At 47.6% G+C, this 15,679-nt stretch overlaps 1 protein-coding gene across 9 annotated transcripts in view; it reads left to right on the forward strand.

The window, feature by feature from the left end:
* EVA1C (eva-1 homolog C) overlaps positions 1-15,679 on the forward strand; it is a 108,376-nt gene that overhangs the window by 59,151 nt on the left and 33,546 nt on the right. For all 9 annotated transcript variants that reach the window (XM_033232311.1, XM_033232310.1, XM_033232313.1 and 6 more), the window contains one exon: positions 780-932. In XM_033232311.1, the coding sequence (XP_033088202.1) occupies positions 780-932 (153 nt within the window). The remainder of the gene's footprint in view (positions 1-779; positions 933-15,679) is intronic.

Consider the following 15,679-nt stretch of genomic DNA (forward strand, 5'->3'; position numbering starts at 1 on the left):
CTCAGCCTCTCTCCCAAGATGCTGGGATTACGGGTGTGAGCCACTGTGCCTGGTCTCTTTTTTGTCTTTTAAACAAATAAATGTAAGCCGCGCATGGTGTGCACTCATATTCCCAGGTACTTGAGAAGCTGTGGTGAGAGGATCCTTTGAGCCTAGGTTTGAGCCCAAGAGTTCAAGGCTGCAGTGAGCTATGATTGTACCACTGCACTCTAGCCTGGGTGACAGAGTGAAACCCCGTCTCTAAAAAACTAAACTAAACTAAACTAATAAATAATTCGTACACGCATGGGGATGCCAGTTGAGGGGCTGGAGGTGAGGTTTAACTGGGCTGTCTCCAGAGAAAGAAGCTTAATACTTCTTTCAAGTAACTTCTGGTCTGTCTTTACCTATGTGGATCCCAAGCCAACATTTGAGAAAAGGCTCCCTTCAGTGAAGGAATGTGTGACCTTAAGTGGTGAGCGAGAGAACCTTCCTTTCTAGCCAGGCCCTTCCTGGGACCTAACTCCATGCATCTGCCTCCTTAACTCTGGCACCCCTCCTCCATTTACCCCTTAGTATAACTCCCAGGGTCTTTGCGCTTGTCAACAGGTTCCTTCCCACCCGCTTCCTGCAGAGGGCGTTGTTTTCTAGGGTCAGAGACAGTATGAGCCCAGAGGGCCATCCCCACCGCCCCTTCTCAGGGTGCAGCCCCGGGGAAATGAGCAGGGGGACTTGGACAGAGCTCACCGATTCCTTCTGGGGGAAGCTGATGGTGCCTTCAATTTTTGTTTCTGCTTCAGATGAATTAAAAAACAAAACCGTGTGTGAAGACCAGGAGCTGAAACTGCACTGCCATGAATCCAAGTTCCTCAACATCTACTCTGCGACCTATGGCAGGAGGACCCAGGAAAGGGACATCTGCTCCTCCGAGGCAGAGCGGCTTCCCCCTTTCGGTATGTGCTTTTGTATGTGTATTAGTCAGGGATCTCTAGAGGGGCAGAACTAATAGGATATATATATATATATATATATATATCCTATATGATCGTGGAAGTTAATACTTAACACAATCACGATCTTGTGATTGTGTAATTAATATTTAATAAACTCCCATATATAAGTGTGTGTGTGTATATATATATATATATAAATGCTTGTAAAAAGTAATCTGCCAAAAATAAATAAGTAAAAGAACAAGAATTGGCCGGGTGTGGTGGCTCACACCTATAATCCCAGCACTTTGGGAGGCCAAGACGGGCAGATCACGAGGTCAGGAGTTCGAGACCAGCCTGGCCAATATGGTGAAACCTCATCTCTACTAAAACTACAAAAATTACTCAGGCATGGTGGCAGGCACCTGTAATCCCAGCTACTCGGGAGGCTGAGGCAGCAGAATTGCTTGAACCCAGGAGGTGGAGGTTGCAGTGAGCCAAGATCGTGCCATTGCACTCCAGCCTGGGCAACAAGAGCAAGACTCTGTTTCAAAAAAAAAAAAAAAAAAAAAGAACTGAAGACATAAACACTAAGAATAGTACCCACCTCCCCTTTACATACATATAAAGAATAGTACCCAACTCCCCTTTATATATACGTAAATAAAGGGGAGTTTATTACTATTAATTTACACGGTCACAGGTCCCACAATAGGCTGACTACAAGCTGAGGAGCAGGGAGAGCCAGTTTGAGCCTCAAAACTGAAGAACTTGGAGTCTGATGTTCGAGAGCAGGAAGCATCCAGCACAAGAGAAAGATGTAGACCTGGAGGCTAAGGCAGTCTCTCCTTTTCACTTTTTTCTGCCTGCTTTCTATTTGCTGGCAGCTGATTCGATGGTGCCCACCAGATTAAGGGTGGGTCTGCCTTTCCCAGCCCACTGACTCAAACATTAATCTCTTTTGGCAGCACCCTCACAGACACACCCAGGAAATACTTTGTATCCTTCAATCCAATCAAGTTGACACTCAGTATTAACCATCACAGTAGGGTTATACTTAGGGTGCAGTCTGAGCGGATGAAGACCCTGGCTCCCCAAGTAAGGAAGCCATGCCAGTGGGCAGTGCCCTTAACTCGATCTGGGCTTGAGTGTTCCTGTCCTGACAGGCTCAGCAGTCAAAGGGGGCAGAGAGGCACGTGTGAGGGTGGGTCCCCATTGTCCATGAATGACACTACTCACTGTCCTGGTCCAGTAAGTTGACTTGTGAGCTCTTGAACCCTATCTTCCCTGTCTGATAACACCTGCATCTGTTCAGTTCTCTTTGTTAAATGTCTCCACCCCCTCCTCCTTTCTCCCTGCTACTGCCTCAGGGAAAGGGACAATTGCCGAGCCACTGTAGCCATCTCCCTACTCCCAGGCTTGCCTTTCTCCCCACAGTGGCCTCAGGTAGGTCCTTCCTTCCTTCCTTCCTTCCTTCCTTCCTTCCTTCCTTCCTCCCTTCCTCCCTTCCTCCCTTCCTTTTTTCTTTGAAATGGAGTCTCCCTCTGTTGCCCAGGCTGGAGTGCAATGGTACAATCTCGGCTCACTGCAACCTCCATCTCTTGGGTTCAAGTGATTCTCCTGCCTCAGCCTCAGGAGTAGCTAGGATTACAGGCGCCTGCCACCATACCTAGCTAATTTTTGTATTTTTAGTAGAGACAGGGTTGCACCGTGTTGGCCAGGCTGGTCTTAAACTCCTGACCTCAGGTGATCCGCTTGCCTCGGCCTCCCAAAGTGCTGGGAGTACAGGCATGAGCCACTGCGCCGGGCCCAGGTATCTTTCTTTCTTTTTTTTTTTTTTGAGATGGAGTCTCGCTGTCTTGCCCAGGCTGGAGTGCAGTGGCCGGATCTCAGCTCACTGCAAGCTCCGCCTCCTGGGTTTACGCCATTCTCCTGCCTCAGCCTCCCGAGTAGCTGGGACTACAGGGGCCCGCCACGGCGCCCGGCTAGTTTTTTGTATTTTTTAGTAGAGACGGGGTTTCACCGTGTTAGCCAGGATGGTCTCGATCTCCTGACCTCGTGATCCGCCCGTCTCGGCCTCCCAAAGTGCTGGGATTACAGGCTTGAGCCACCGCGCCCGGCCCCAGGTATCTTTCTTAAAGGTAAATCTGTCACTACCCTTCCTAACACCCTGCAGGGGCTCCCTGTATTATATGGTTCCTTAGCTGGATGAGGGACCCTTGGTGTTTTAACTCCTTCCTGCAGAAAGAGGCTTCATCACTTTTTTTTTCTTTAATTCTTAACCTTTATAATATTCAAGAATGCCTTTCCAGAACAGGGATTGTGCAAGGCATTGTGGATCTATGTCTTCTTTATGGGTTCTGTGTTCCCCTATGCCGACTCTATTTTTTTTTTTTTTTTTTTTTTGAGATGGAGTCTCCCTCTGTCACCCAGGCTGGAGCACAGTGGTGTGATCTCGGCCCACTGCAACCTCCACTTCCAGGTTCAAGCAATTCTCCTGCCTCAGCCTCCCGAATAACTGGGATTACAGGTGCCTGCCACTATGCCCGGCTAATTTTTATAGTTTAGTAGTGACAGGGTTTCACCATGTTGGTCAGGCTGGTCTCGAACTTCTGACCTCAGGTGATCCACCCACCTCGGCCTCCCAAAGTGCTAGGATTACAGGAGTGAGGCACTGCACCCGGTGTCCATTTCTTTTTCTTTTCTTTTTCTTTTTTTTTTTTTAAACGGAGTCTCGCTCTGTCCCCCAGGCTGGAGTGCAGTGGCACAATCTTGGTTCACTGCAAGCTTCACCTCCCGGGTTCACGCCATTCTCCTGCCTCAGCCTCCTGAGTAGCTGGGACTACAGGTGCCCACCACCAAGCATGGCAATTTTTTTGTATTTTTAGTAAAGATGGGTTTCACCGTGTTAGCCAGGATGGTCTCGATCCCCTGACCTCATGATCCGCCCGCCTCGGCCTCCCAAAGTGCTGGGATTACAGGCAGGAGCCACCACGCCCGGCCTCCATTTCTTAATATTGCAGAGAAGTACCTCATTTCCCAGGCTTACTAGTCTAACTTAGCTGCCTGTGTTTTAAGAAACAGCAGTAAGTTAACATCCGTGTCAGCTGTTCTTTCGAGAAGAATTCAGTTGACCAAGCAGGTAAATCTGTACACTGAATGGTTTGTGTTCAGTTGGTCACTGCCTTTCATTCCTAGGAATGGTGGATGAGAGTTGGATTTCATTAATAAATTTATTTATTTATATGTTTATTTTTGAGACAGAGTCTTGCTCTGTCACCCACGCTGGAGTGCAATGGCACGATCTCCATTTACTGTAACCTCCACCTCTCAGGTTCAAGTGATTCTTCTGCCTCAACCTCCTGAATAGCTGGGACTACAGGCGCTTGCCACTACACCCAGCTAATTTTTGTATTTTTAGTAGAGATGGGGTTTTGCCATGTTGACCAGGCTGGTCTTGAACTCTTGACCTCAAGTGATCCACCTGCCTTGGCCTCCCAAAGTGCTGGGATTGCAGGTATGAGCCACTGTGCCCGGCCGAGAGTTGGATTTAAAAGGGAAGAGTATACCAGACATAGTGTTTTATGCCTGTGTAATCCCAGCTACTCTGGAGGTTGAGATGGGAAGATCACTTGAGGCCTAGAGTTTGAGGTTGTAGTGAGCTATGATCGCACCTCCACACTCCAGCCTGGGCCACAGAAAAAGACCCTGTCTCTTAAAAGAAAAAAGAAAAAAAGGAAAAGTAATTAAAGAAAGTGTTAGGAGATCCCATGGCCTAAAAGACAGGTTTCCATGGAGAGTGGAGGAATTCTGAGGTCAGCCAGCAGTGTTAATGCCCTCAGAAACCCTTCCTGATATAGAAAGGACTGTGAAGAAAAGTCTGTGACTCTGCTCTGTGCCCCTTGCTTGGCTGTTCGAGGTAAAAAGCTTCAGCTCACAGAGTAAAAGCCTGCTCGCCCTTCTCCCTCACAATCAAGCACTTCTGTCCATTGGCCTTGGTGTACTTGCAAGGGTGAGGACCAGACTCTTCTCTGCATTTGTGGCCAGAGCCAAAATGCCAGAGCCCCTCTTGCCCTGTGCTCTGTAGCACAGAGAAGCTCGAAGACAAAAAGCAAAGGGTCCTGAGGGTGCCCTGTTGATCAGGTCCTCAGCCTCACAGGGAAGGCTCAGCTCTGACTTCACCGTTCAGGTCAGTGCTAAGGGCAGAACCACGCATGCATGCGGAAATACAAACCTTTGACTTTCTGAGCTGGTGCATTTTCTCCATCTAATTGAATGCTGTGAAATCATTTGCTTCTTGGCCCAGGAGTCAATAACACCTGCATGTGTTCTGACAACACCTGTGTGTGTTCAGTTGGATGCTGTGCTCTTCTCTCTCTTAAATGTGTCCACCTTCTCTTCCCTTCTCCCTGCTACTGCCTTAGGGAAAGGGACCATTGCCGGGCCACTGTAGCCGTACATGAAGGCTTTAAACCGCACTCGGCCTGTTCTCCCCAGAGAATCATCAGTATACCCCTCGTGTCTAAACATGCTTTAATATCATCCACCTGAAAAAGCACACTCTTTTGACCGCCCGTCTTCTACCCGCTGCCTGTCCGCTCCCTTCACCAGTCCCATGGGCAGAGCATTAGCTGTCTGCAGAGACTTTACAGACAGTCCCAGGGCAGTCGCATGGTGGTGTGTCTCTAATCTGTCCACTTTGCTCCCAGCGCCCTCTGGGCATCCCTCCCCTGGACATCAAGGCTGCCTCCCCTCTTCACTTAGCAGCCAGAGGGATTGTATTTATTTATTTCAAAAAAAATTGTTGGAGACAGGATCTTGCTCTGTCACCCAGGCTGGAATGCAGTGATGCACCAAGGGCATTTTAAAGCCTTCATGTATGGTCTACCTGAGTCCAGGAGAAAATGCCCTTAGCACTGACCTGAATGGTGAGGTCAGAGCTGAGCCTTCCATGTGAGGCTGAGGGCCGATGAACAGGGCATCCTCAGGACCCTTTGATTTTTGTCTTTGAGGCTTTTTGTGCTGCAGAGCACAGGGCGAGAAGGGCTCTGGCATTTTGGCTGTGGCCGTGAATGCAGTGAAGCCTTCCTCATAGCTCACTGCAGCCTCTAACTCATGGGCTCAAGCAATTCTCTCACCTCAACCTCCTGAGTAGCTGGGACTACAGGAGCATGCCACCATGCCTGGTATGGTGGAGATGAAGTCTTGCTATTTTGCCCAGGCTGGTCTTGAACTCCTGGCCTCAAGTGATCCTCCTGCCTCAGCCTCCTAAAGTGCTGGGATTACAGGCATGAGCCACTGAGCCTGGCCGGGATTTTATTTAAATTAAACCAGAGGACATCACACCTCCGCTTAAAGCCCTGCACTCTGCCCATTGTAATTAGAATACATCAGTCTTCAGCTGTGGTCCTGCTGCACACGCCTCTTCCCTCGCTACCTCTGGAGCACTCCACCTTTATTCATACTCCTGGGCCTTTGCACAAGCTGTCCCTTTGACCTGGACTGTGCTCACCCTATATCTTGTGTGGCTGGCTCTGCCTCAGGATTCAGGAATCAACCCAGATGTCATCTCAGAGAGGTTTCTCCAGGCACTGGCCAGCATGGCACCTCGTCCCTGCAGTCCCTCTCCGGTGACCCTTTTGTTGGAATTTCTCCATAGCATAGAGATAGACTGTGGTATGTGTGTGTGGTTCATCTCTCCAGGAGCTGAGCAGCTCTGCAGGAACTGGTCTGTGGAATTCCCAGCAACTCGAGAAGTGCCAGGCATAGAGTGGGTGCTCACGTGAATCCTGAGGCATAGGAATGAATCAGAGCCCCTCTGCAGTGCGGCGCCCACACTCGGCTCCCAGGGATGGATAATCGTCTGGTTACAGACCTGGGAACGTAGGCCTGGTGCCACCGCTTCCCACCTCATGCGATGCTGGAAATCTGGATTTTCTTTTTTCTAAGTGAAATGTTCCAACTTTTAAAACACTGTGTGAGCCAAACAAAACATGCCTCCAGGGCGCACCTGGGCCACAGGCTGCCAGCGCGTGTGTGATCTCTGCTCTGTGCTCCCATTTACGACTGCAGCTCAGCCTCGCTGCTTTCAAGGGGAAAAGGGTCTTTATCCTCAACCCTAGAAGCTGGCGGGAGTTTGGTGGGATGATTATGTGAGGGCGAGGGGTTGGTTTCACTGCGGACCTCTGTGAGGGAGCTTGTGGTGAGTCCTGGAACATCTGGTTTGAGAGGATGATTTGTGTATTTTTCTTCCTGCCTATAAGTTAAAGTCTGGCAAAACCCCATTTGCTTTAGACTGGACACCCCCTTGGAACACAGGTGGTGAAACCCAGTGTCCACAGTGTCTCTCCATGGTCAGGGACCACTTTCGATTTTATAGCAGCTCAGTGTGGCTTTTACTGCTGAGATGCTGTAAAAAAGCATTTCCAGTTCTTTCTAAAATATCATCATCATCATCGTTTTTATTGTTCTGCACAAACACCATAATAATATTTAACAGAAATGAGAAAAAGATTCAGTCACAAATGTTACTCATCAGATAAAAAGGGTCTTTTTTTTTTTGGATTTCTCTCCAAGTCGAGTATGAGCTGAGAACTGTTTTACATAATGACAGTTCTAAGCAGATTCATTTGCAGACCGCCTTATTTTCCTTTACCTTATATCATGTGTGTTTTTCTGTGTAGCCAAAAAAAGTCCCAATAATGCCGAGCACTTCCTAATATCTTGTTAAAGAGACACGTCAAATAATTTACGTAACCGTTCCCTGGTGGCTGGATATTTTTCATTTTTTCTGACTTTCAAGTATTGTAAATAATGTATAATGAGCTTGTGCTTGTAGCTTTCCCTTTCTTCTGGCTTACTTCCTAGGGATAAATTCCCAGAAGTTTTATACCAAAAGACAGCATCAGTATGTGTACAGTTCTTCTCAGAGTTCTTTCCAAAAACTTATTCCATCTATCTATCTGTCTGTCTGTCTATCTTTCTCTCTCTCTCTCTCTCTCTCTCTCTCTCTCTGTCTCTCTCTCTCTCAACAGGAGTGTATAACTGTGGTTTCCCTGCAATGTTGGCAGCTTTATATATGGTTTTTCTGCATGCTTCCAATTTAAGAGGTATAAAATGGTCCTTCAATGTGGTTTTTATTTTGCGTTTCTTTGACTAGGACTGACCTTGGCCATTTCCTCATATTTTTGTGGTTATTGTATTTGCACTTGCACACCTTGTCTCTCTAGCTTTTGTCTTTTTTCTTCCCCTGTTGAGATCTTTGATCTGTTTTATTGATTTATTTTATGAGTTCTTGGCAGAGTAGGGATAGTAACCCTTGACATGCTTTTTCTGCTGTAACTGTCCCCTTGTCCTCCGGTTTTTTTGTTTGTTTATTTGTTTGTTGTTTTGGGTTTTTGGGGGTTTTTTTTGTTCTTGTTTTTTGGTGGTTTTTTTTTTTTGGGGGGGGCAGTTTGGGTTTGTTATGTAGGGCTGGTTGCCTTTTTGATTCTTTGTATGTCATATGTAGGATAAGTTCAAGAGGGGCCGGGCGTGGTGTCTCACGCCTGGAATTCCAGCAGTTTGGGAGGCCGAGGCGGGTGGATCACCTGAGGTCGGGAGTTTGAGACCAGCCTGGCTAACGTGGCGAAACCATGTCTCTACTAAAAATACAAAATTAACCGGATGTGATGGCGCATGCCTGTAACCCCAGCCACTCGGGAGGCTGAGGCAGGAGAATCGCTTGAACCCGAGAGGCAGAGGTTGCAGTGAGCCGAGATCGTGCCATTGCCCTCCAGCCTGCACAACAAGAGTGAAACTCCATCTCAAAATAAGAAAAAGAAGAAGAAGAAGAAGTTCAAGAGGAAGGGGGCTGAGAAGTAGGAGCATGTGTGAGATCCTCCCAAGTTACCAGTGTGACTCCATCCTGCCCCATAGGCACCCCCAGGGCTGCCCGAGGCCTGTCAGTACTCTCATACCCTGCACCGCCGTGGGACACACATTCCCGAGCATTCCCAAGGACTTGAGGGTCCCCCCACTGCCTCAAGAAAGCCTCCGAGCTCTGGGTGCAGAGGAGGGAGAGCAGTGCTGCAGTGTTCTGTACATGAAGCCCTAAGCCGCTCCCAACTGAACTGCATCAGGGCAGGCACTGAGGAGGTCAGTGTTGGCCACACCCCCCACCCTGCTATTGAACAGAGCTCCCCAACCGCCTCATCAGCAAGCACACAGTTACATCCATATGGAAAGGGGGTAAAGAGAGATGCCACTGAACGCCGGCATCAGTGGCCTGAGGACAGGCGGGGCCTGAGGGGACACATCCCAGGAGTCTGTGCATTCACAGGTAAGCTGGGAAGCTCTGCCCTGAAGACGCATTTGGTTTCAGCACATCAAGATGACAGACACCAGGCTTCTCTTCAAGGCCCTTACATTTTCTCTAACATACCCCTCAAGGCCCCCCCAACTCATGTCTACTGCCTGATCCCAAAGCCACCGCCATAGTTTGAGGATTTCGTTACCCCGGCAACCCACTTCAAGTATCAAAATGTGACTTCGTTTTCTAGTAAAATACCTCCAAGTTTGATAGCCTAAAACAAAATATTCATTACTGTGGGACAGGAATTCAGGGATAGTGTAGTCTGGCAGTTCTTGCTCAGGGTCTCATGGGGTTTCAGGAAGTTGTAGCCCTGATGGTGGCTGGGGCTGCAGTCCCCTGAGGGCTGGATTTGTGAGGGGACTGACTCATGGGTGGGTGGTTTGGTGCTGATTGTTGCTATGAGACGTCGGTTTCTCCCCACATAGGTTTCTTATATGTCCTTACAACATGGTAGCTGGCTTCCCCCAGAGAAAGTGATGCAGAAGAACTGGTGGAGCCATAGGCTCTCACCTCTGCCATAGACTCTCATCTCCGCCATATGCTCTCACCTCTGCCATATGCTCTCACCTCCGCCATAGGCTCTCACCTCCGCCATACTCTCTCACCTCCCGCGTATGCTCTCACCTCCCCCATACGCTCTCACCTCCCCCATACGCTCTCACCTCCGCCATACGCTCTCACCTCCCCCATATGCTCTCACCTCCCCCATACGCTCTCACCTCCGCCATACGCTCTCACCTCCGCCATACGCTCTCACCTCCCCCATACGCTCTCACCTCCCCCATACGCTCTCACCTCCGCCATACGCTCTCACCTCCGCCATACGCTCTCACCTCCCCCATATGCTCTCACCTCCACCATACGCTATCAGTCCCCCACACAAGCTCTGGTTCACGGTGGGAGGAGGCTGCACAAGCACATGAATTCCAAGAGGTTAGCCTCACAGGAGACCCTCTTGAAGGCTGTTATGAGCTACTTATGTCCTTCCCAAATTCGTATACTGAAGTCCTAACCTCCGGGGTACCTCAGAACGTGACCTTATCTGGGGATAAGGTCTTTAAAGGGATAATTAAGTTATTTATTTATTTATTTATTTATTTTGAGACCGAGTCTCACTCTGTCGCCCACACTGGAGTATAGTGGCATGATCTCAGTTCATTGTAACTTCTGTCTCCCAGATTCAAGCAATTCTCCTGCCTCAGCCTCCCAAGTAGTTGGGATTACAGGCATGCACCACCAAGTACAGCTAATATTTTTGTATTTTTAGTAGAGACGGGGTTTCACCATGTTGGCCAGGCTGGTCTCGAACTCCTGACCTCAGGTGATCCGCCTGCCTCAGCCTCCCAAAGTGCTGGGATTACAGGCATGAGCCACCGCGCCTGGCCTGATGTCTTATCTTGAAGGAGACTGACCCAAAGTCATTTCTGAAAGATCTTACAGCAAGTGGGCTCCAACAGAATTTATGCATCATCCGGTAGAAGAAAATCTGAAAGGAGGACATTAAAGTGGCCATCGCTGGTGACCAATGAACACCAACAAAACAGCATTTTTACATGAGACAGGAGCGAGCCTTTCCCAAAGGGCTGGGCCTGAGGACGCCAGGCTTCGGAACATGCCCCTGTCTGGGCGTCCACTGTGGTGCGTAATTTCCCACTGTGGTTTACATTTTCCGGGTGAGCTCCAGGGATTCTGCTATTTCCTTAAAAAGAGGATGAGAAAAACCACACAATAGGCCTCAAAGGCTGGGCTAAGGCCACCCCGAGGCCAAGTGTGGGCAGGCCTGGACTTTTCAGCCAAAGATCGAGGTGCCAGAGGTTCCCTGCCAAGACAGCGGCACTTAAGCAGCCAGCCTTATTATATAAATAAACACAGGTTGGAAGGAGCAATTAACTTCAGTTTCACTGTTAAGTAATAGCCAAAAAGTAAAAATTTAAATGGTTGAATATCTTGTTATCACATGTATTGGGGGTGGAGGGCAGTTTGCCAGAAACAGGAGGTGCAGTCTGGGAGCTGTGGCTCACGCCTGTAATCCCAGCACTTTGGGAGGCTGAGGCGGGTGAATTGCTTGAGGTCAGGAGTTCGAGACCAGCTTGGTCAACATGGGGAAATCCCATCTCTACTAAAAATACAAAAAAATTAGCTGTGCATGGTGGCGCATGCCTGTAGTCCCAGCTACTCAGGAGGCTGAGGCAAAAGAATCGTTTGAAGCTGGGAGGCGGAGATTGCAGTGAGCTGAGATTGTAACACTGCACTCCAGCCTAGGCAACAGAGCGAGATTCTGTCCCCGCCCCACCCCGCCCCTAAAAAAAAGAAGCAGAAGGTGCAAATAAAATCAGCCTCAGAGGGAAATAACCGCTAAGAACAACAAATTTCTGCGAACCGTTCAGAGCTCAGTGTAACAAAGATACAGTCAGACCTGAATCAGACCTGAGTTATCCTGGGCCTCTTCCTGTGGGTTCTTTCACGCTAAGATAAATTCTTGCACTCCCAGAGTAACTTAAAAGTGCAAAAGCAACCCAGTGCAGTGGTTCCTTCCTGTGATCCCAGCACTTTGGGAGGCCAAGGTGGGAGGATCACTTGAGGCCAGGAGTTCAAGACCAGTCTGGGTAACATAGTGAGACCCCTATCTCTACAAAAAAAATTAAAAATTTAGCCAGGCATGGTGGCACATACCTGTAGTCCCAGATACTCTCTCTCTTTTTTTTTTCCTTCTGTTAGCCTTAAAGAATATGGTCAGGCATATATTCTTAAAACTAAGAAAATATAGGTTTCCCAGGGTGCTCTCAGAATATTTGTAGCTGCGTGCCTTGGTATACTTTTTCTGGATAAGTTTGGCGGTATGTATTAAAAGCTTTAATGTTTGGAATATCCTTTGACAAAGCAATCTACTTCCAATAATTCCTATGGAAATACCATACTCATTTGCAAATGTTCAGCTCTAAGATTGCTCCACATAGCATTGCTTATAATATTAAATAATAGAAATCATCTGAATGTCCAACAATAGCGTATTGTAAATAGGGTTGGATTCCTACACAGGAGTCTAAGGTGGGAGGATCACTTGAGCCCAGGAGCTGGAGGCTGTGGTGAGCAATAACCGTGCCACTACATTTCAGCCTGGTTCACAGAACAACGCCCTGTCTCTTTAAAAAAAAAAAAAAGAAAAAAGTAAAAAGATACTGAGTTGCTACATTCATAAAATGAAAGACAATACAGCTCTTTAAAATACTACTTATTTAAAATGTTCACAGATATATTAGTAAATGGGAAAGTAAAGCATACAAAGTAGTATGTATGTGATTCCAGCCTGAGCAACATGGCAAAACCCCACCTCTACAAACAATACAAAAATGAGCAGCATGTGGTGGCATGTCCCAGGCTGGGTGACAGAGCCGTGGGGAGCATAGTCCCAGTTACTTGGGAGGCTAAGGTGGGAGGATTGCTTAAGGCCAGGGAGTCACGGCTGCAGTGAGCCATGTCTGTGCCACTGCACTCTAGCCTGGGCAATAGAGCAAGACCTTGTCTTTTTGCTGGACACGGTGGCTCACACCTGTAATCCCAGCACTTTGGGAGACCGAGATGGGTGAATCACCCGAGGTCAGGAGTTTGAGACCAGCCTGACTAACGTGGTGAAACCCCGTCTCTACTAAAAATACAAAAATTAGCTGGTCATGGTGGCGGACGCCTGTAATCCCAGCTACTCAGGAGGCTGAGGCAGGAGAATCACTTGAACCCGGGAGGCAGAGGTTGCAGTGAGCTGAGATCGCGCCACTGCACTCCGGCCTGGGCAACAGAGCAAGTGCCTCCTCAAAATAAATAAAAATAAATAAATAATTAAATAAATAAATATAAAATAAAATTCTAGGTGATTCCATTGAGAGGGAAGAACATTTACACACAGAAAAGTGACTAGGAAGATATTCTAAAAGTGAATAGGAAGCTATTAACCAGAAAAGGTTAATAGCTTTATTTCTTGATGGTGGGATTTACTAGGGCTTTTTTCCTCAGTTTGGGCCTCTCTCTACTCTAAAATGTGAACATATATTTACTTTGTAACAGGAAAAAAAAAATACTACTTATTTTGGAAACATCAGACTTCTAAGATAAATTTCTCAATTCAGACCATTTGTTCCCGACCCAGGTCACTTATACAGAAATCATATATTCCATTCTATGTTCTTTTGAGACTTAAGGTTTTTTCTACTTAGGGAGAGGAATTCAGTGGAGAAGGGGCTAGTTTTAGGCCACTTACATATAAGGATTGTGGTTTAGTTGAGAAGAAACAGAACCTTTTTTTTTTCCAACTGGTAAATTTACTCAGCTCAAAACCCCAAATAAAACAAGGCTCTTAAAGACAACAAAAATATCCTCAGTCAACCCTGTGCAGCCACAAGAAAAAAACAAAAAAACTAGAAGAAAAGTTAAAGGATATGTCTTTACTCCTAAACTTTTCATGACTTCTGGGGCAAATTAAGTTATATAAAAAGAAGAGTTTATTAAAATATTCTGAAAAAATTGCCTCTGAGACTCTCACTGTTCAAAAACTGTCTTCATTTAGACATAAATTTCATTTTCCTTTTAAAGAAAGATCATTCGATACTTTCATTTCAAAGCATTGTTAAGTCACAGAAGCTTGAAACGTAACTTAAAATCGATAAGGGAGAATAAAACACCTTTTTTCCAACCAGCCAAAAATATCATCTTGGTGATTCTCCTTCCAATCTCTTTTTATTTCCTATATGCAGATTTGGGGTCTGAATATTTAGCTCATATCATGCCGTACCATATATGCTTGTTTTCACTTCAAGGGAGCAAAGACGGCTCTAAATTTAGACTCTAAATTGACTAAGTCCCAAAGGCCTTTTCCTAAAGTACCATTTCCCACCTGACATTAGGTGCCCTGATGATGATAAGGCTTATTCACATGTGAGGACGCTGGAATTGTCCCCGCTGCCCACGGCGCTGCCTTTAACAATCATACCACCCCAGTAGTCAGCTCCCAGGACTTTCTTTGTCCGAGTGAGGAAACTGAGGCTTAGCAAGGTCACACTCTTTGCCGCTGCTCTGTTCTGCTGCCCACAGCTGCCACAGATGATCTTCCGGGACCTTAAACACAGATTTTTTTCATGCAAGCTTAGAGACAGCTGAGGAGAACAGCTAATGTTTTTGTGGGCTTACCGTCTGCCGTTGCCTCGTACAAACCTCATAGACATCCAGTGAAGAAAGATATTCCTCATGCTACACAGGAGGGAAACTGAGTCTCCGTGAGTTTATCAGATACCAAGTGCTGGGCAAACAGTAGTGAGCTCACCCTCTTCACAGAAGAACTGAACCCCTTCACGGCTCTCCAATGAGTAGAAGAGTTTCCCTGCGACACGAGCTTCCTGCCTTCCCCTACCTGCGCAGTCCCTGGGGCACCGTCTCAGAAACCCAGGGCTCCCTGGAACATAATTTGATGTTGGTGCTCTTGCAGAAGGAACTACCATTTACTATTTATTGGGTCAGACACTGTGTGAACCCATGTGACCCACATGGGTCACCCTGGGCTCTGTGAGACAGGGTTTCACCATATTGGCCAGGCTGGTCTCGAACCCCAGCGGCTATCAGCCCAATGGGAGATCCAGGCACAAACAATGAACACAGCACAGCAGAAGCATTGCCACTCTCCTGTGAAGGGCCCTGCTCCATTCAGCAGCCCTGTCCACGGAACTTCCCCCTCTGTGTTCTGGAACCACTGCCCTGGCCCCTTCAGGTTTGGAGGTGGTCACGACCTAATGTTACCCCCTTTTTTTTTTTTTTTTGAGACAGAGTCTTGTTGTTGCCCAGGCTGGAGTGCAATGGCACGATCATACCTCACTGCAGCCTTGATCTTCCAACTCAAGCGATCCTTCTGTCTCAGTCACCCAAGTAGCTGGGACTACAGGTGCACACCATCATGCCCAGCTACTTTTTATTTTGTTTTTAGTAGACGCGAGGTCCAGTTTTGTTGCCCAGGCTGATCTCAAACTCCTGAGTTCAAGCAATCCTCTCGCCTCAGCCTCCCAAAGTGTTGGGATTACAGGGATGAGCCACCATGCCTGGCCCTCCCTGCCATTCCTAGCCCTGGGTTCGGCACCATCCTTTGGGTGTGCCACGTCCTCATCCCATTCCCACCTTTGCAAATAGTCTATTTATTAAGCCCTGATTTGAGCCGTGGGTGGTCTGCCTGGCACCTGGATGTGCGGCCGTGACGATTCCTGCTAGACTGGTCAAGCTAAACTTGTCCTTCACAAAGACAGACTTGACGTTTCTGGCACTTGGTAGAGACAGGCACTTAAACCATTCTCTTAAAGCTCAATAGACTTCTTGACTTGCTGTGTTTACTCTTCATTCATGAGGACCCGCCAGAGTAGCTCCAGCAAGCCCCTCCTTTAGA

Source organism: Trachypithecus francoisi, unplaced genomic scaffold, assembly GCF_009764315.1.
Source record: "Trachypithecus francoisi isolate TF-2019V2 unplaced genomic scaffold, Tfra_2.0 Lachesis_group14, whole genome shotgun sequence".
NCBI classification, from domain to species: domain Eukaryota; kingdom Metazoa; phylum Chordata; class Mammalia; order Primates; family Cercopithecidae; genus Trachypithecus; species Trachypithecus francoisi.